Here is a 20,929-nt window from a genome sequence, read left to right on the forward strand (position 1 = left end):
TAGCTACGGCCTAACGTCTCAAGACGTCGGAAAAACAGGGTACTTATTCTGTTCCGACGCTTTGAGACATCAGGCCGGAAAAAGCTTGTAGCGCCCCCCAGTCATGGAAAATCTCGGGGGTTTCAGCTACCGGAGGTAGCTGAGACCCCCAAGATTATGAAATCGGGGTGTTTTTATTGGACCCCGATAATGTGATCGCCGGTATACACCGTATACCGCCAATCACAAAAAAAAAAAAAAAAGGCAAATACTGATTTCTTTCTCATCTGACATGATCAAACGTGTCAGATGATAAAGAAATATAAGCCCCTAGTGCCCCCAAAGCCCCCGGTACCGGAGAAATCAACCCCCACCGGAACATCCAAAGTTGCGCTTCCTCCCTCCGCAGCATTCAGGATGACGCCGAAAACTGCCACCGCCGCCGGCTCTGCATTCATTTCCCTCTGATCTGAAATTATGAAACATTTCAGATCGGAGGGAAATGTCTTCTCCAAGCCCTCCTCCGGGACACCGGAGCTATCTGGTCCCCCGGAGCACCCTCCGGTTCTCCAGAGCCCTCCCTCCGAAGCATTCAGGATGACGCCGAAAACTGCAGCCGCCGCCGGCTCTGCATTCATTTCCCTCTGATCTGAAATGATGAAACATTTCAGATCGGAGGGAAATGTCCTCCCCTTGAGCCCTCCTCCGGGACACCAGAGCTCTCTGGTCCCCCGGAGCCCCCTCTGATTCTCCAGGGCAATCCCCCTCCCCTCCGGAGCATGTAAGATGGCGATGCGCACAGTAGCACACGGCCGCATTCATTCTCCTTCCCTCATTTCTGTCGCATGTGACATGTCACATGCAACAGAAAAATCGTCCCTAGGTCCTTCCAGGTCACCCCCCGTCAGCCCCAGCCCCCGGTCTTCCCTGGTACCTGGCTGCTAGTCTGATCCCCACGATCACTCCGCCTCCCTCTGAAAAGCTAGAGGCGCATGCGCAGACAGCGACTGTCAGCTGGCTCCTTGCAAGCAGGGACACTGAGCTCACTACTGCCGAAACTGCTGTACTGTGGACCGGGGGAGCGCGAGTGCAGTAATCTGCAGCCACACTCCTCACATGGAGGGCCTGCTGTTCCAGAAAATGGGGGATACGTTCTCTCAGCGTGCCCCTCATATTCTGGAATGAGGTTACTGCAGGTCACTCTGCCCTAGGTTGGACCGGGGCAGTGTGAGTGCAGTATTCTCAGATTACTGCACCCACACTGCTCACATGAAGAGCTTGCTCTTCCAGAAAATGGGGGATACGTTCCCTGAGCGTGCCCCCCATATTCTAAAAGGTCCAGAACCTCCAAAATGGATTACGGCGGACCGTAATTTTTTTTATTTTCAATAAATTGGTGAAAGAGGGAATGTTTTGGGGAGTGTTTTTTCAAATAAATTTTTTTTGTCTTTATTTTTTTTCTATTACTGACTGGGTTAGTGATGTTGGGTATCTGTTTAGATGCGGTGACATCTCTAACCTCTGGGCTTGCTGTCAGGTGACATTACACATCTAGCATCAACCCCATTTATTACCGTTTGCCACCGCTCCAGGGCAACGGGATGAGCTGGGGCGAAACGCCAGAAATGGCGCATCTAATGGATGCGCCACTTCTGGGGCGGCTGCGGCCTGCTATTAGGTTGGGAAAGGCCAAATAACTATGGCCCTTCCCACCCTGATAATACCAGGCCACAGTTGTCTGCTTTACCTTGGCTGGTAATCCAATTTGAGGGGGATCCCATTTTTTTTTTTTTTTAAATCATTTATAAATAATTCTAAAAAAACAGTTTGGGGTGACCTCCAAATTGGATCACCAGCCAAGGTGAAGCTGCCAGCTGTGGTCTATAGGCTGCAACCGTCTGCTTTACCCCAGCTGGCTATCAAAAATAGGGGGGACACTACGTCATTTTTTTAATTATTTATTTATATTTGGGCTAAATACAAGGCACAACACAATGAAAGACTCTAACGGGCACCAGCTTAGAATATGCAGGGGGTAGGAAATTATATACGTGTTAGACATCTATCCATCCATCGATCCTAGCTCTTTAGGCTATGTGCCCACAATCAGGATTTGCAGCATTTTGGATGCAGAGTGTTTTCACTGCGTCCATAACGCTGCGTTGTGCAGTACAAGCACAGTGGAAGGATTTTTAGAAATCTCCTGCCCACGTCACTTCTTTTCTCTGCAGCATAAACTGACCTGACCTGAGCAGCAGGATGTCAATTTATGCTGCAGAGACTAAAGTGTTCTTCGAAGGAAGAATAAAGTCTGCAGCGGTTTGAACCCGGAGTGTATACACAGGTAGCTGCGTTCTCCCGTGGACAACACTCACATCTCTGCAGGAGGGCTCGCACTGCATCCTAGACAGTGTCGCCAGATTGTGGGCACATAGCCTAATAGAGAGAAATTTGGCGCAACAGCAACATTTTTGTGAAGTACCTGTAGATTTAAAATTCTCCCTATACCCCTGAATAAAGTGCTTGAAGGGTCTAGTTTCCAAAATGGGGTCACTTGTGGGGGTTTCTGCTGTATAGGTGACCTAGGGGCCCTGCAAATGCGACATGGTGCCCACAATTTGTTTCAACTTTTACAAAATTCAAATCATGCTCCTTCCGTTCCGAACCCTACTGTTTGTCCAAACAGAGCTTTTTTCACCACATATGGGGTATCACTGCGCTCATAAGAAATTGGATAAACCGTGTGCTCCATTTTTTGGTATTTCCTCTTGAAAAAGTGAGGAATTTTGTGCTAAAGCAACATTTTTCTGAAAAAAAATAATCAAAATTTTCAATATGACTACCTAAGGTTATGAAATTCTATGAAGTATCTGTGGGTTCAAATGCACTATACCCCTAGATAAAATCCTTGAGGGGTCTAGTTTCCAGAATGGGGTCACTTGTGGGGGAGCTCCACTGTTTAGGCACCTCAGGGGGTCACCAAATGCAACATGGCGTTCGCTAATAATTCCTGCCAATTTTGCAGTCATACGGTGCTCCTTTCCTTCCGAGGCTTGCCGTGAACCCAAACAGTTGATTTCCACCACATATGATGTATCAGCGAACTCAGGAGAAATTGCACAATACATCTTATGGTGCATTTTTTTCCTGTTACCTGTGAAAAAAAAGCTACCTGGTTAAAATAACTTTGTGGTAAAATTTTTTTTTTTTATTTTCACAGCTTAACATTATAAAATTCTGTGAAGCACCTGGGGGTTCAGGGTACTCATCAAACATCTAGCTAAATTCCTTGAGGGGTATATTTTCCAAAATGGGGCCACATGTTGGGGAGCTTCACTGTATAGGCACCTCAGGGGCTCTCCAAATGCAACATGGCATCTGCTATTGATTCCAGCCAATTTTGTAGTTAAATGGCACTCCTTCCCTTCCGAGCCCTGCCATGCGCCCAAACAGTTGATTTCCACCACATATAACGTATCGCCAAATTCAGGAGAAATTGCACAATAAATTTTATGCTGAATTTTTTCCTTTTACTCTTGTAAAAAAAAAAAGCTACCTGGTTGAAGTCACGATTTTGTGGTAAAATGTTATTTTTTATTTTCATGGCTCAACGTTACAAAATTCTGTGAAGCACCTGGGGGTTCAGGGTAGTCACTAAACATCTAGATAAATTCCTTGAGGGGCCTAGTTTCCAAAATGGGGTCACTTGTAGGGGGTGTCTGCTGTTTAGGTACCTTAGGGGACCTCCAAATGCGACATGGTGCACGCAATCTTTTTCAGCCAACTTTTCTTTCCAAAACTCAAATACTGCTCCTTCCGTTCCAATACCTCCCATTTGTCCAAACAAAGGTTTCAGACCACATGTGAGGTATCACCGCGCTCGTAAGAAAGTGGGTAACAAACCTTGAGGTCAAATTTTTGTAATTACCTCTTGAAAAAGTGAGAAAATTGATGCTAAAGCAACATTTTTGAGAAAATTATTAAAATTTTCAATAATACAACGTAACGTTAACAAAATCTGTGAAATACTTGTGGGTCCAAAATGCTCACTTTACCCCTTGATAGAGGCCTTGAGGGGTCTAGTTTCCAAAATGGCATCACTTGTGAGCAGTTTCTTCTGTTTAGGTACCTTAGCGGACTTGTAAATGCAACATAGTGCTTGCAATCTATTTCAGCCAAATTTGCTTTCCAAAATTCAAATATTGCTCCTTCTGTTCCGAGCCCTCCCATTTATCCAAACAGAGGTCTTTGACCACATGTGGGGTATCGGCGCGTTCATAAGAAAGTGGGTAACAAGTTTTGGGGTCCATTTTGTTGTGTTATTTCTTCTAAAAGTGAATAAATTTGGGTTAGAGCAGCATTTGTAGGTTTTGCTTTTTTTCATTCCACATTGCTTTTGTTCATGTGAAGCACCTGAAGGGTTAATAAACTTCTTGAATGTGATTTTGAGTACTTTGGGGGGGTGCAGTTTTTAGAATGGTGTCACTTTTGGGTATTTTCTGTCATCTAGGCCTATCAAAGTCACTTCAAATATGATGTGGTCCCTAAAAAAATGGTTTTGTAAATTTTGATATAAAAATGAGAAATTGCTGATAAACTTTGAACCCCTCTAACGTCCTAACAAAAAAAAAATTTTGGTTCCAAAATCGCACTGATGTAAAGTGGACAAGTGGTAAATGTAATTTATTAACTATTTTGTGTCACAGAAATCTCTGGTTTAACGGTATAAGAATTCAAAAGTTAAAAATTGCTAAATTTTCAAATTTTTTGCCAAAATTAAATTTTTTTCAGAAACACAAAATATTGTCCTAAATTTGGTACTAACATGAAGTCCAATATGTGACGAAAAAAACAATCTTAGAATAACTGGGATCGGTTGAAGCGTTCAAGAGCTATAACCTCATGAAGTGACACTGGTCAGAATTGCAAAATTTGGTCTGGTCATTAAGGTGAAAATTAGCTCCGTCACTAAGGGGTTAAGCTCTCTACAGCAGTATGTTGTGTACATGAACTTCATTGAGTGATTAGCTGGATACTCCACACAAATTTTTGTATGTAACACTTAGAAAAAGATGCAGCACGCGCACATAGCCTATGTGCATCTTGAGTGCATCTTTTTATCCTGTGGTCACAGAAACACAGCTTGTGGCCCAAAAACGCATGACGTTTTGCATGTTGTTAATGCATTTTTTAAAGGAGAAACAAAATATGATAGGATAATTGATAGATGGCTAGAATAGATAGAAAAAATAGATACAAAGAACATACAGAATAGATAGAAAGAAATAACAATAGCGATAGCAAGCTTGGCAAGCTGTTTTTTGTTATTTATTTTTTGGTAAAAAAAATTACGTGGTGTCCCCCCCGTTTTTCATATCCAGCACAGAACAGCAGCATCACCCCCCAACTATCTGCTGTACCTTTGCTTGTTATGAAAAATAGAGGGGATCCCACACTTTTTTGACTTCTTAAAAAAAAAATTGACAAAGGGGTCCCCCCATTTTTCTAGAACCAGCCAAGGTACAGCAGACAACTAGTGGCTGATATTCTGGTGCTGGACCCAACTCTTCCTGTTGCCTTGGTGCGGTGGCAATCGGGGTAATAAGGAGTAAATGGCAGCCCATAGCTGCAACTAAGCCCTAGATTAGTAATGGGAGGTTTCTATGAGATCCTCTCATCACTAAGCTGTAAGTGGAAGTAAAAAAACCCAGCCACCCAAAAAATCCTTTATTTCAAATAAAAGACAATGCATCCTCTTTCACCACTTTATTAACCCCCAAAACACCCCTGCAGGTCCGACATAATCCACATGAGGTCTCACGACCCTTCCAGCACTGCTACATCTGAAGCTCACTGCGAGCGCCATAGAACAAGACTGTTCGCTGTGAGCTCCACACAGTGACTGAAGTGAGCTGTGTGATTAGCGGTGACGTCACTCAGGTGATTTGCAGTCACAGGTGGAGGACTCCAGCTATGGCCGCGGCTAACCTGAGTGACGTCACCGCTGATTGCCGCTCAGTCCCTGCCTGAACCTCACAGCGGGCAGTCATGTTGTATGGTGCTTGCTGTGAGCTTCAGATGCAGCAAGTAATGGAAGCATTGTGGGACCTCGTGTGGATTACGTCGAACCTGCAGGGGTGTTTTTGGTGTTAATAAAGTGGTGAAAGAGAATGCTTTTTTTGTCTTATTTCAAATAAAGGATTTTTTGGGTGTTTACTTAATTTCACTTACAGATTAGTGATAAGGGGGTCTCAGACGCCTCCCAGCACTAATCTAGGGATTAGTGGCAGCTGTGGGCTGCCATTAACTTCTTATATCCCGATTTCCATCGCACCAGGGTAAATCGGGAAAAGCCGGGTAAAGTGCTGGGACTGTCGCATCTAATGGATGCGGCAATTCCGGGTGGCTGCAGGCTGATATTTTTAGGTTGGGGGGGGCACCCAATAACCATGGGTCTCTCCAACTTGAGAATACCAGCCCGCCCCCCGCTGTCGGGCTTTATCTGTGCTGGGTATCATAATGTGGGGGGATCCTAAGCCAATTTATTTTACTGCAGGATATAGACCCACACCCACCAGCGTCTGTGATTGGAAGCGTCAGACACGCTGTAACTCGGCGTGGAGGCAAGTCTGACTGCAACCAATCACAGATGCCTGTGGGCGGGGGACGTAGTGCATATTAAATGAAGGCAATGACCAGCCCAGGAAGTGAATGAGCGGTAACGGGAGCAGTATGACTGCCGCCCCGGTGAATCGGTAAGCATGATGCGCTTGCTCCTACCCCTTTGCGCCAGATTCTGGTCGCGTTAAAATATATATGGGGTCTGGCATCTGGCTAGATACCAGGGATCAATCCACAGCAGACCTAGAATCAGCAGGGATTGATGTGCCAGTCCTCCGAAACGAGGGACAAAACACAAAAACAACTGACATGCTGCAACTTCAAAAGCACAGCCAAAAAAGATGCACTGTGTGGACAGCAAAATAGAAATCTCTAAGACTTTGCTGGAGTAAGGAAACGTATTCATTTGGGTGAATCTTTTGTGACCTCAAACTTCATAGAAAATGCACCAAAAATGCAACAAAAGATGCAGTGTGCGTATATAGTCTAATAGTAATGTGCCATGTTCTCCTTTACATGGCTTTGCTGCCGATCTACTGTTCTAGGGTCCCATGTGCTGGGCCTTAAAATAGGTACGGCACATCAGACTATCCAGGACACCACATGCTCGGAAGTCTCGAGACCTCTCTGTGCATCAGGTAGTCTGAGAGGCTGATAGACAGCAGTAAGATTACTCTGTATAAACACATGAAATTCTGTCCCTAGACTAGTCACTTTAAGCCCTTAGTTACCAAGCCAATTTTGCCCTTAATGATCAGGCTCAACTTTTTAAAGCAGACCAGTAACTGAAGTAATAACACTGGAACGCTTCAACGCATCCCAGTGATGAGACTTTGTGACACATTGCACTTTGTTAGTGATAAATTTAGGCTATATGTTTTGCGCTTATTTATGAATTGAAATACTATGTCCCAAGAATGACAAAAGTATTTTAGGAGTGATACCTTTTATAGGCTAACCAGAAAAATTATATTAGCAAGTGTTCAGAGCATCAAGGCTTCTTCAGGATGAATTACAATTACTAAAGGAAAAAAGAGAATTTTGTTTACTTACCGTAAATTCTTTTTCTTATAGTTCCGTCTTGGGAGACCCAGACCTTGGGTGTTTAGCTTCTGCCTCCGGAGGACACACAAAGTACTACACCTAAAAGTGTAGCTCCTCCCTCTGAGCCTATACACCCCCTGGTGAGCCAGTCACAGCCAGTTTAGTGCAAAAGCTGAAGGAGAATAGCCACCCACAAGTAGAACAGAGCAAGAGCCGGAACAACCGGAGACTCTGTCCATGACAACAGCCGGTGAAAACACGCGGAACAAGGAAATTGCCAACAGGCAACAGGGAGGGTGCTGGGTCTCCCAAGACGGAACTATAAGAAAAAGAATTTACGGTAAGTAAACAAAATTCTCTTTTTCTTTATCGTTCCTTTGGGAGACCCAGACCTTGGGATGTTCCAAAGCAGTCCCTGGGTGGGAAATAAACAGAAACTGAGAAGTAGGCAAAACCTAACTTCACAAATGGGCGACCGCCGCCTGAAGGATGCGTCTGCCCAAGCTCGCATCTGCCGAAGCATGAGCATGCACTTGGTAGTGCTTTGAAAAGGTATGCAGGCTAGCCCAAGTGGCAGCCTGACAGACTTGTTGAGCCGTAGCCTGGTGCCTAAAAGCCCAAGAGGCACCGACAGCTCTGGTCGAGTGTGCTTTGATCCCCGGCGGGGGAGGCGCCTGCGTACTCTGGTAGGCGCCAGAGATGGTCGACCTAATCCAACGGGCTAAGGTCGGCTTAGAAGCAAGGAGGCCCTTGCGCCGACCTGTGGTTAGCACAAAAAGAGAGGTGCACCACCTAAGCGCAGCGGTGCGAGACACATAGATCCGGAGAGCACGCACCAGATCTAGAGTATGGAGAGCTTTTTCAAAGCGATGAACAGGGGCCGGACAGAAGGAAGGTAAGGTAATGTCCTGGTTAAGGTGGAAAGGAGAAACACCTTGTTTTGATGAAAGACTAAAAAAGGTGACTCCGAGGAGAGCGCAGCCAAATCAGAGACTCTCCTGAAAAAAGTTATGGCAACCAGAAAGGCCACTTTCTGTGAAAGACGGTACAAAGAAACCTCCCTAAGAGGCTCAAAGGGGGGTTTCTGCAAGACCGTGAGAACCAAGTTAAGGTCCCAGGGGTCCAAGGGCCGCCGGTAAGGAGGAATGATGTGAGACGCGCCCTGCATGAAGGTGCGGACCTGAGCCAGCCGAGCGAGACGCCGCTGGAACAGAACTGACAGAGCCGAAACTTGTCCCTTGAGAGAGTTGAGGGACAGTCCTAGCTGCAGACCGGACTGTAGAAAAGACAGAAGGGTCGGCAAGGAGAATGGCCAAGGAGGATGGCCGGTAGAACGACACCAGGACAGGAAAATTTTCCAAGTCCTGTGATAGATCTTAGAGGAGGAAGACTTACGGGCCCGAGTCATAGTGGAGATGACTTCAGGAGGAATACCAGAAGCCGTCAAAATCCAGGACTCAAGAGCCACGTCGTCAATTTGAGGGCCGCAGAATTCGGGCGGAAAAACGGACCTTGCGAGAGTAGGTCTGGACGGTCCGGGAGATGCCATGGCATCTCTACGGACAGTTGGAGCAGATCCGGATACCAAGCTCGCCTGGGCCAGTCCGGTGCAATGAGGATGACTCGACGACCCTCCATTCTGATCTTGCGCAGAACTCTGGGCAAGAGAGCTAGAGGGGGAAACACGTAGACAGACGAAACTGGGACCAGTCCTGAACCAGAGTGTCCGCGGCGAAGGCCTGAGGATCGTGGGAGCGAGCCACGTAAACAGGAACTTTGTTGTTGTGACGTGATGCCATTAGGTCCACGTCCGGAGTGCCCCATTTGCGGCAGATCGACTGAAATACTGCCGGGTGCAGGGACCACTCGCCACCGTCCACGCTTTGACGGCTGAGATAATCTGCCTCCCAGTTGTCCACGCCTGGGATGTGGACTGCGGATATGGTGGACCTGGAGTCCTCCGCCCATTGAAGAATGCGTTGTACCTCCACCATTGCCAGGCGGCTGCGTGTCCCACCTTGATGGTTGATGTAGGCAACCGCTGTCGCGTTGTCTGACGACTCGAATGTGCCTGCCCGCCAGCAGGTGGTGAAATGCTAGGAGAGCTAGAAGCACGGCTCTGGTCTCCAGCACATTGATTGAAAGGGCTGACTCGGACGGAGTCCAAGTGCCCTGTGCTCTGTGGTGGAGACATACCGCTCCCCAGCCGGATAGACTGGCATCCGTGGTGAGAATCACCCAGGACGGGGCCAGGAAGGAGCGCCCTTGGGACAGGGAGAGAGGCCGAAGCCACCACTGAAGAGAGCTCTTGGTCCGTGGCGACAGAGCCACTGACTTGTGTAAGGAGGAAGGCCGCTTGTCCCAACAGCGGAGAATGTCCAGCTGCAGGGGGCGCAGATGGAACTGGGCAAAGGGAACAGCCTCCATGGACGCCACCATTTGACCCAGCACCTGCATCAGACGCCTGAGGGTATAACGGCGGGGCCTCAGGAGAGAGCGCACCGCCAACCGGAGTGACAGCTGTTTGTCCAAGGGCAACTTCACAAGTGCCGGCAGAGTCTCGAACTGTATCCCTAGGTACGTGAGACTGTGGGTCGGAGTCAGAGTGGATTTGGGAAGATTGACAACCCACCCGAATTGGGCTAGAGTGGCGAGAGTGAGCGAGACACTCCGCTGACAGTCTGCGCTGGATGAAGCCTTGACTAGAAGGTCGTCCAGGTAAGGGAGCACTGCCAACCCCTGGAGGTGCAGAACCGCAATCACTGCTGCCATGACCTTGGTGAATACCCGCGGTGCCGTGGCTAACCCGAAGGGGAGAGCCACGAATTGGAAATGATCTTCTCCTATTGCAAAGCGTAGCCAACGCTGGTGTGAAAGTGCAATTGGCACATGTAGATAGGCATCTCTGATGTCGATGGACGCCAGGAAATCCCCTTGGGTCAGTGAGGCAATGACTGATCGCAGAGACTCCATGCGAAAGTGCCGCACCCGAACATGCTTGTTGAGAAGCTTGAGATCCAGGATGGGCCGGAAGGTACCGTCCTTTTTGGGAACTAGGAAGAGGTTGGAGTAAAAACCTCTGAACCGTTCCCGGGCAGGAACTGGTACAATTACTCCGTTGGCCTGCAAGGCTGCCATGGCCTGTGAGAAGGCGGCGGCCTTGGAGCAGGGGGGAGTTGAGAGAAAAAAATCTGTTTGGCGGGCTGGAAGAGAATTCTATCCTGTAGCAGTGAGAGATAATATCTCTCACCCACTGATCGGAGACTTGTTGAAACCAAGCGTCGCCAAAGTGGGATAGCCTGCCACCGACTAAGGACGTTGCTGGAGCGGGCAGACAGTCACGAGGAGGCTGCCTTAGTGGCAGGACCTCCTGCGGTCTTCTGTGGACGCGCTCTTGAGCGCCAGTTGGATTTCTGGTCCTTAGCTGAGCTAGCGGACGAGGCGGAGGGCTTAGAGGACGACCAGTTGGAGGAACGAAAGGAGCGAAACCTCGACTGAATCCTACCCTGGGCAGGCTTTCTGGTTTTAGTTTGTGGCATGGAAGTACTCTTCCCGCCAGTAGCTTCCTTAATAATTTCATCCAGTTGTTCACCGAACAGCCGGGAACCAGCAAAAGGGAGCCCAGCAAGGTACTTCTTTGAAGAAGCATCTGCCTTCCACTCTCGAACCCACAAGATCCTGCGGATAACGAGGGAATTAGCCGAAGCCACCGCAGTGCGGTGAGAAGCCTCTAGCATGGCAGACATGGCATAAGAAGAAAAAGCTGAAGCTTGAGAAGTTAAGGCAACCATCTCGGGCATAGATTCCCTGATGAGGGAATGCATCTCCTCTAGAGAAGCAGAGATGGCTTAGAGGGCCCACACTGCTGCAAAAGTTGGAGAAAACGCGGCCCCCGCTGCTTCATACACGGATTTGGCCAGAAGGTCAATCTGACGGTCAGTGGCATCCTTAAGGGAAGTGCAATCAGCCACCGACACAACGGTCCAGGCTGAGAGCCTAGACACCGGAGGGTCTACCTTTGGGGAGTGAGCCCACTCCTTGACCACCTCAGGTGGAAAGGGAAAACGGTCATCAGAACCACGCTTTGGGAAGCGTTTGTCAGGACAGGCCCTGGGTTTGGTCACAGCGGTCTGAAAACTGGAGTGGTTAAAGAACACACTCTTTACTCTCTTAGGCGAGGTAAACTGGTGCTTTTCTGCCAGAGAGGGTTGCTCCTCGGATACTGGAGGGTTGAGATTAAGGAAAGAATTAATGGAAGCAATCAAGTCACTAAGTTCTGAGTCACCCTCGGAAAGATCAATGGGGCACATGGAGTTAGCCTCCGAGCCCCCTGTAAAGGCATCCTCCTCATCCTGCGAGTCCTCAACCCTTGAATCAGAGCCGCGGGATGAGGAGGGAGAGGAAACCCTGCAGCGCCTCTTAGGAGGACGGGGTCTGTGCCCTGATGATGAATCCTCTGTGAGCTCCGGTGGACGGAGGTCAGAGGATAGGGATCCTAAAGGACCCTTAGCAAGAGCATTAGAGGCACCCTGATGCATATTCATCAAAGTCCTGGACAGAAGTCCCATGGACTCAGCAAATGACTGGGAGATAGACCTAGAGAAGGACTCTACCCAGGCCGGAGGTTCGGCCACAGGTGCAGAAGCAGCCTGAGAGACCACTGGGGGTGAGACTCCAGGCTGTGGCACCTCCAAGTTAGAGCAGACATCACAATGTGGATAGGTGCTCGGTTCAGGCAGCAGGAGCTTACAAGCAGCGCATGCAGTATAAAGCTTTGGAGCCTTGCTCCTCATGTGAGACATGCTGCTGGAGTGGGGAAAACAGCTTCTACAAAGAGAATGAACCCCAGGGAGTATATTCAGAGGTCCACAACCAGAGACCGGCTGTGGCTTACCAGACCGCTGGAAGCCTCCAGATCCCGAAGCCCGGACCCCCAATGCACAGCACCTCAGCAGGGATGCAGAGTGCAGGATGTCCCAGCGCAGAGTGAACCCTGTCCAAGAAAATGGCCGCCGGAGCGAAGAGAGGGGGCGGGACGGGGGCATCCCTGTAGGAAAGCGGGATCTGGAGGGCCATAGAGGCCTGCAGGGGGGGTGTCACGCACAAGCAGTGGGGAGTGTCCCTCCCCTGTGCCGGACGGCCGCCGGGAGGAGCCGTGCCCGTCCCTCTGCATGAGTGACATGCGAGGGCAGGTAACAGAAACTAGGCCTCCGACGAAGCCGGGGCCTAAATTTGAGCAGCGAGGCCGACGCGCAGGCACCATCGGTGCGGTTCTCGGGCGAAAAACCAGAGGACCCGCCGGAAATGTCAAAACAAATACAGCAAACACACTCTCCCCACACAATAAAGGACAGAGACCCCCTAACATATGAACGTCTCAGGTACTTAGCTGCTGAGACGCAGGGCCAGGTCCCTGGGGATGAGTGCTCCGGTCCAGCAGGGTCCTCAAGGGGCTGTGGACGGAGACCGGCCTCCTGCCAGGCATGGAGACCGCGCTGGCTCCCACTTCAATCCAGAGCCCAGGAGGGATGGTGAAGGAGCACGGCATGTAAGGCTCCAGCCTTGGAAATCAACCTTACACACCGCCGACACAGTGGGGTGAGAAGGGATATGCCGGGAGTCCAGACGTGGACCCGTACTTCTTCAATCTTTTTCCAAAAAAAAAAAAAAAATCATATGTATGTGTGGATGTATGTCCTCCTGAACACAAAGCGATAAACTGGCTGTGACTGGCTCACCAGGGGGTGTATAGGCTCAGAGGGAGGAGCTACACTTTTAGGTGTAGTACTTTGTGTGTCCTCCGGAGGCAGAAGCTAAACACCCAAGGTCTGGGTCTCCCAAAGGAACGATAAAGAAAGAAGCTCTGACTGAGGTAGCAGTTAGGATGAGTGGCCTACAAGGCTGCCAGGAGCAAGAGGACTTGGGTCCTGACAGTGCTACTGCTGCCATATCTTCATCCTCATCAGATGAGGAGTTTAACTTTGACATGTATTTGGATGACATGGAGCAGGCAAAGCGCAAGGAAAAAGATTTCACTCCGGCTCCTATAGCAGCAGATTGACTATATTTCAGCAAGATTTTTCACTTGCTCTCAAAGAAATAGAAAAATTCAACGGTTCCTCAAAACTGACTGTGCATGAGGCAATTCCTTTATACCTGGAAATTGTTAGAGATGTTGCTCATGTGGCTACAGTTTTTCCTCCATTCCAAGTTACTATAGAGAGGTTGTTCTCTAGCCTTAAAATTATTAGGTCAGATTTGAGGTCATCTGCGAAGGAGGATCTGATGGAAGCAATTCTATATCTTACAACAAATTCATAGACTGCACAAATGTTATTTAGTATGTTTTTATTGTAAACTGATTTTTTGCCACTTATATAGTTTATTACAGTGTTATATATACACAATATATATAAATATATATAAATATCTTGATTATTGTATCATAAAAATTATTAAATGTCTGATGTTCACATTGTACTACAATACATTTTCACTTAAATATAAGCAATATATGTGGGAGTCGGTGGAAGGGAAATTGAGGAGTCTGAGTCGCAGGTTTGGCTTACCAACCCCTCAGCCCTGTGTCTACCGCAGGATTTTCACCCGCTGGGGTGGGGTTCATAGCGCTATTTACTTATTACTCACAGCTGTTTTAAAATAGCTATGACTGAATAAAGGTATCTTAACGGTCGCCATTTAATGTGTATCATTGGTCATTGAGGTGTTTAGATACATATGTACATTTGTCATTTCATACTTGAGTGAAAAAAAAAAAATTTTTTAGCAGTATTTGGTCAATGGGCCAGTTTTTACCAACAGCATTTAATTTCCTTTTTGTTGCAAACACAAAAAAAAGATGGCTCTCCAAGTAAAATATCAGTGAAGAACAAACATCATTAAAATGCAATTAGCATGCTATCAATGGGGTGTTCCAGTTTTTCACAGACCCATAGAAAGAAATGTGTGATTTTTAAGCGCACCGTTCACCAGGATTTTCCTATATAACCTAAAGCCAGTGCTCTACTTGCACTATCAGGGTGATTCTATACATACCTTTAGTTGTAAGCTTGGATTTATAGGCTTTGAAATCCAAGAAAGTAAATTGACAGCAGCTGATAGCTGGGTTGGGTATTCATAGTTATCCCCTCCCGTTATTTATGCTGATTCTATTATAAAATTGTTTAACTTTGTGACTAAATGGACTTGTGCTGATGTTATACCCATGTGACCAGAAGGGGTGGGGCCCCAGCCAACAGAAAAATGCTTCCTGGTATAAGCTATGTTGGCTGAGGCCAACACGCTGCTGATTTTACAAACTTTACTTGCTTGGGTTTCAAAACTTACCGTATTTTTCGGACCATAAGACGCACTTTTTTTCCCCCAAATGTTGGGGGAAAGTGGAGGGTGCGTCTTATGGTCTGAATATAGGGTTGCCGCCGGGAATGAGGGTGCTGCGGTGGAGCGGGTCATCAGCGGCACGAGCAGGCTGTAGCAGCCTGCCGTGACCACATGGGCCCGCTCATTACATTGCATGCCCATCCTCCCGTCCATCATCTCTCAGCGCTGAAGCCAGCGCTGACAGGTGGGTGGAATGATGAACGGGGGGTGCGTGCATATTAAACAGCCGGCCATGATCACCTCTGGCAACTACAGCCTGGAGTGATCATGTGAGGCTGTATTCACTGCCCCCTGTGAATCATCATCAGCGCAGGGTGCAGTGAATCAGTGAACGCACCAGTCACCGTTCCCCTGCAGCACCGCGATCTCCTCCTGTCTGCCGGCCCGCTGATCTGTGTAGCGAGCGGTGAGCACAGCGATGACGTCATCCCTGTGCGCGCTCTCCACACACATCAGCCGGCAGACAGGAGGACATCGCGATGCTGCAGGGGAACGGCTCCACACAGGTCAGAACCGGGGGCAGTGAACCAGTACACTCACCAGTCACCGTTCCCCCTGCAGCACCGCGATCTCCTGTCTGCCGGCCAGCTGATCTGTGTAGCGAGCGGTGAGCACAGAGATGACGTCATTGCTGTGCGTGTCGCTAGTCATGCAGGTCAGCTGACCGGCAGATAGGAGATTGCGGTGCTGCAGGGAACAGTGACGGCTCCACACAGGTCAGCAGTGCTGCTGCCGGCACTGACAGGGGAGGAGCGATGCTGCATGGAGCGAGGAAAGGGGAGTATAAACGTTTATTTTTTTTTGTGTGATACAGGATACATGCCATATAGCAGGATGGGGCCATATAACAGGATGGATGGGGGTACATAGCAGGATAAGGGCATATAGAAGGATGGCAGTATGTAGCAGGATGGGGGTATATAACAGGATAAGGGTATATAGCAGGATAAGGGCATATACCAGGATGGCAGTATATATCAGGATGGGGAGCATATAGCAGGATGGGTGGGGGTAAATAGCATGATGAGGGTAAATAGCAGGATGCCAGTATATAGCAGGATAAGGGCATGTACCAGGATGGGGTACATATACAAGGCAGGAGGATCATTACCAGGATGGGGTGGGCTTAGCAGAGAATTTGGGGACATTACCCCCATAACAGTGTAGGCAGCAGATCCTCGCCCCATAACAGTGTGTCATGACCACATTTTTTGCTTAAAATTTTATTATCCTCCTCTAAAACCAGGGTGAGTCTTATGGTCCGAAAAATACGGTATACATCCAAGCTGACAACTACAAGTATTTATAGAATCAGCCTGATAGTGGCAGTATAGCACTAGCTTTAGGATATATAGGAAAACCTGGTGATTGGTGTGCTTTAAATTAGACAGGTCTGAGTTTTTTTTGTTTGAATCTTTTTTAAGTCAGAAAAAAAAACAAAAAACAAAAAAAAAAAAACCACAAAACACAAGGACATGTGGACAGCCCCATATAATAGGTTTGTGTAACACAGGCATCTGAATAAGGCCTTAGTCATTATTTACCGTAATATAATAAAACTTCAATCATCTCACCTTGATGCAGATACCACACCCAATGCAAAGGGTTTCTGAAATCCATACAATCTTACTTTGAGGAGTGACTTCAATGCACAATTTTCCTAGAAACAAAAAATATATCAATGCAATGTTAACCCTTTCACAATTTGCATGCATTTAGATCTGCAAGCAATGCTACACTGCATGTGAACTGAGCAGATTAGTATATGTTTTGTGGGAAAGATTCAATAGAGCTGATATATTAGGCTATGTGCGCACTAGGCGTTTTTAGCGGCGTTTTTTACCGCGTTTTTGTGCTGAAAACGCAGTGACATTGCTTCCCCAGCAATGTCAATGGGTTTTCAGAAGTGCTGTCCTCACACAGCGTTTTTTTTTTAGCTGCGTTTTTGTGGTGACCACAAAAACGCAGCATGTCAATTATTTCTGCGTTTTCCACTGCGTTTTTCACTCATTGAATTCAATGAGATGTTAAAAACGCAATGAATAACGCATATAGCCGCGTTTCTATGACTAAAAACGCAGCTATAAACGCAAGGGGTGGGCACTACAGTGACGTGTACAGGAAGAGGATTCCTTCTGTTGGTAAACACAGAAGCAGGAATCCTCCCGGTACCGTCACCGCTGCCTCCACCTCCCGTCCTGTCCATGTCAGCTCCGTGCGGCGCCATGTCTGGGCGGGAGGTGGAGGCAGCGGCGAAAAACAAAGTGAACAGTAGAAAAAAAAAAATGTCATATACTCACCTGTCCGCAGGGTCCCGGTGCCATGCCCGCTCCCAGCTCCTCCCGGTCCCGCCGCTCTGGCTGTGTGCAGTCTCCCCGGCCGGCAGGACCTGGCGAGGGATCACCTGATGCAGTCACCTGACGCATCAGCTGATCGTAGTCTCGCCGGCTTTTTCCTGCCCGGCCGGCTATCAGCTGATCCTGCCGTCAGGGGACTTCATCAGCTGATTACCGGCAGCTCCGGCAGCGATCGTATAGGATCAGACTCCTGTCCAATCGATCGCTCCAGGAGCTGCCGGTAATCACCACAGCACATAAGTGAGTATTATTTTTTTTTTTTTTTTCTACTGATGCATCAGCTGATTGTATAATCGGCTTTTATACAATCAGCTGATGTGTGATGTGCTTCAGCCCCTTGAACCTGACACATCATCTGATCGCTTTGCCTTCCAGCAAACCGATCAGATGATATTGGATCCTGATTGGACGGCGCGGGACCCTGACCCAGGAATACTGCGGAGGGGGGTTTATTTCAATAAAGATGGAGTCACTATATGTGTTGTGTTTTATTTCTAATAAAAATATTTTTCTCTGTGTTGTGTTTTTTTTTTATCATTACTAGAAATTCATGGTGGCCATGTCTAATATTGGCGTGACACCATGAATTTCGGGCTTAGGGCTAGCTGATAATATACAGCTAGCCCTAACTCCATTATTACCTAGCTAGCCACCCGTCACCAGGGCAGCTAGAAGAGTTGGATACAGCACCAGAAGATGGCGCTTCTATGAAAGCGCCATTTTCTGGGGTGGCTGCGGACTGCAATTCGCAGTGGGGGTGCCCAGAAAGCATGGGTACCCTGCACTGTGGATTCCAATCCCCAGCTGCCTAGTTGTACCCGGCTGGACTCAAAAATTAGGCGAAGCCCACGTCATTTTTTTTTTTTTAATTATTTCATGAAATAATTAAAAAAAAAGGGCTTCTCTATATTTTTGGTTCCCAGCCGGGTACAAATAGGCAGCTGGGGGTTGGGGGCAGCCCGTACCTGCCTGCTGTACCCGGCTAGCATACAAAAATATGGCGAAGCCCATGTCATTTTTTTTTCTTTTTGGGCAAAAAACTGCATACAGTCCTGGATGGAAGATGCTGAGCCTTGTAGTTCTGCAGCTGCTGTCTGCTCTCCTGCATACACTAGTGAATGGAGGATGCTGAGACTTGTAGTTCTGCAGCTGCTGTCTGCTCTCCTCCATACACTAGTGAATGGAGGATGCTGAGACTTGTAGTTCTGCAGCTGCTGTCTGCTCTCCTGCATACACTAGTGAATGGAGGATGCTGAGACTTGTAGTTCTGCAGCTGCTGTCTGCTCTCCTGCATACACTAGTTCTGCAGCTGTCTGCTCTCCTGCATACAATGAACATTTTGAAGAAGGAAATGACATCAGACCTTTTTTTTTTCCCATCAACAATCTTTAATGGCATTGTGCACTGATTAAAAACGCAGTGAGCAAAAACGCAGCAAAAAACGCACCAAATCGCGGCAAAAACGCATGCGTTTTTGCCGCGTTTTTTTTAGCCGCGGGTGCGTTTTTTAGACAAAAACGCACATAAAAACGCAGCGTGAAAAAAACGCCTAGTGCGCACATAGCCTTATTCATTGCAAGTGTTTCATTATGTGAGAGTCCACTGGGTGGCACTGATCAGTGATCTACGCTAATGATGTTACTCCCCATCAGCTTCCTATGTGGAAACCGAAAGGTTTAATTACATCTTAATGTGTTAGAAGGCAACAATTAGGACCATGTGTTATTAAAACATAACCTTAAGGCTATGTGCACACTAGAAAAAAGGTTTTTCGTAAGAAATTTTTTGAGTGAAGGATTAGCGCACCTGCGTTAAAAAACGCACCTGCGTTTTTACCGCTGGTTGCTCCCTGCGTTATTGTGCCATTATCTATGGTAACTAACGCAGTTAGCTGCAGAGAAGAAGTGACATGATCATTCTTTTTCTTAAGAAAATCTACTGAAAGAATTTTCTTAAGAAAAAAACGCAGTGTGCGCACAGCTAATTTTTTTTCCCATAGGTTTTGCTGGGGAATGTCTGCAGAAAGGTTACAAGAATTTCTCAAGAAATTTCTGAAGCAAAAACGCAGGTAAAAAACGCAGTGTGTGAACACAGCCTAGGCTATGTTCACACACTGCGTTTTTTACCTGCGTTTTTGCTGCAGAAATTTGAGAAATTCTTGTAACCTTTCTGCAGACATTCCCCAGCAAAACCTATGGGAAAAGAAGGGAATTTTGTTTACTTACCGTAAATTCCTTTTCTTCTAGCTCTAATTGGGAGACCCAGACAATTGGGTGTATAGGCTATGCCTCCGGAGGCAGCACAAAGTATTACACTCAAAAGTGTTAAGCCCCTCCCCTTCTGCCTATACACCCCCCGTGCTCCCACGGGCTCCTCAGTTTTGGTGCAAAAGCAAGAAGGAGGAAAAAGAATTATAAACTGGTTTAAAGTAACTTCAATCCGAAGGAATATCGGAGAACTGAAACCATTCAACATGAACAACATGTGTACACAAAAAAACAGGGGCGGGTGCTGGGTCTCCCAATTAGAGCTAGAAGAAAAGGAATTTACGGTAAGTAAACAAAATTCCCTTCTTCTTTGTCGCTCTATTGGGAGACCCAGACAATTGGGATGTCCAAAAGCAATCCCTGGGTGGGTAAAATAATACCTCGTAAGAGAGCCGTAAAACGGCCTCTTCCTACAGGTGCGCAATCGCCGCCTGAAGGACTCGTCTACCTAGGCTGGCATCCGCCGAAGCATAGGTATGCAACTGATAGTGTTTCTTGAAAGTGTGCAGGCTCGACCAGGTAGCCGCCTGACACACCTGCTGAGCCGTAACCTGGTGTCTCAAAGCCCAGGACGTACCCACGGCTCTGGTAGAATGGGCCTTCAGCCCTGAGGGAACCGGAAGCCCAGCCGAACGGTAGACTTCGAGAATTGGCTCCTTGATCCACCGAGCCAAGGTTGATTTGGAAGCCTGTGACCCTTTACGCTGGCCAGCGACAAGGACAAAGAGCGCATCCGAGCGGCGCAGGGGCGCCGTACGAGAAATGTAGAGTCTGAGTGCTCTCACCAGATCTAACAAGTGCAAATCCTTTTCACATTGGTGAACTGGATGAGGACAAAAAGAAGGTAAGGAGATATCCTGATTGGCTACCACCTTAGAGAGAAAGTCCGGAACCGGACGCAGAACCACCTTGTCCTGGTGAACAACCAGGAAAGGGGCTCTGCATGACAGCGCTGCTAGCTCGTACACTCTCCGAAGTGAAGTGACTGCTACTAGAAAAAACCCTTTCTGCGAAAGGCGTGAGAGAGAGAAATATCTCTCATTGTCTCGAATGGTGATTTCTAAAGAACCAGCAGCACCCTGTTCAGATCCCAGGGTTCTAACGTCAGCTTGTAAGGAGGAACGATGTGACAAACCCCCTGCAGGAACGTGCGTACCTGTGGAAGTCTGGCTAGGCGCTTCTGGAAAAAACACAGAGAGCGCTGAGACTTGTCCCTTAAGGGAGTTGAGCGACAAACCCTTTTCCAGTCCAGATTGAAGG

General features: G+C 47.7%; 1 protein-coding gene across 1 annotated transcript in view; it reads right to left on the reverse strand.

Moving 5' to 3' along the window:
• The window catches only part of ABCE1 (ATP binding cassette subfamily E member 1), a 95,401-nt gene that overhangs the window by 45,272 nt on the left and 29,200 nt on the right, over positions 1 to 20,929 (reverse strand). Inside the window, exon 3 of the mRNA XM_075348092.1 lies at positions 16,620 to 16,705. Within this exon, the coding sequence (XP_075204207.1) occupies positions 16,620 to 16,705 (86 nt within the window). The remainder of the gene's footprint in view (positions 1 to 16,619; positions 16,706 to 20,929) is intronic.

The sequence above is a fragment of the Anomaloglossus baeobatrachus genome, chromosome 1 (assembly GCF_048569485.1).
Source record: "Anomaloglossus baeobatrachus isolate aAnoBae1 chromosome 1, aAnoBae1.hap1, whole genome shotgun sequence".
NCBI lineage: Eukaryota > Metazoa > Chordata > Amphibia > Anura > Aromobatidae > Anomaloglossus > Anomaloglossus baeobatrachus.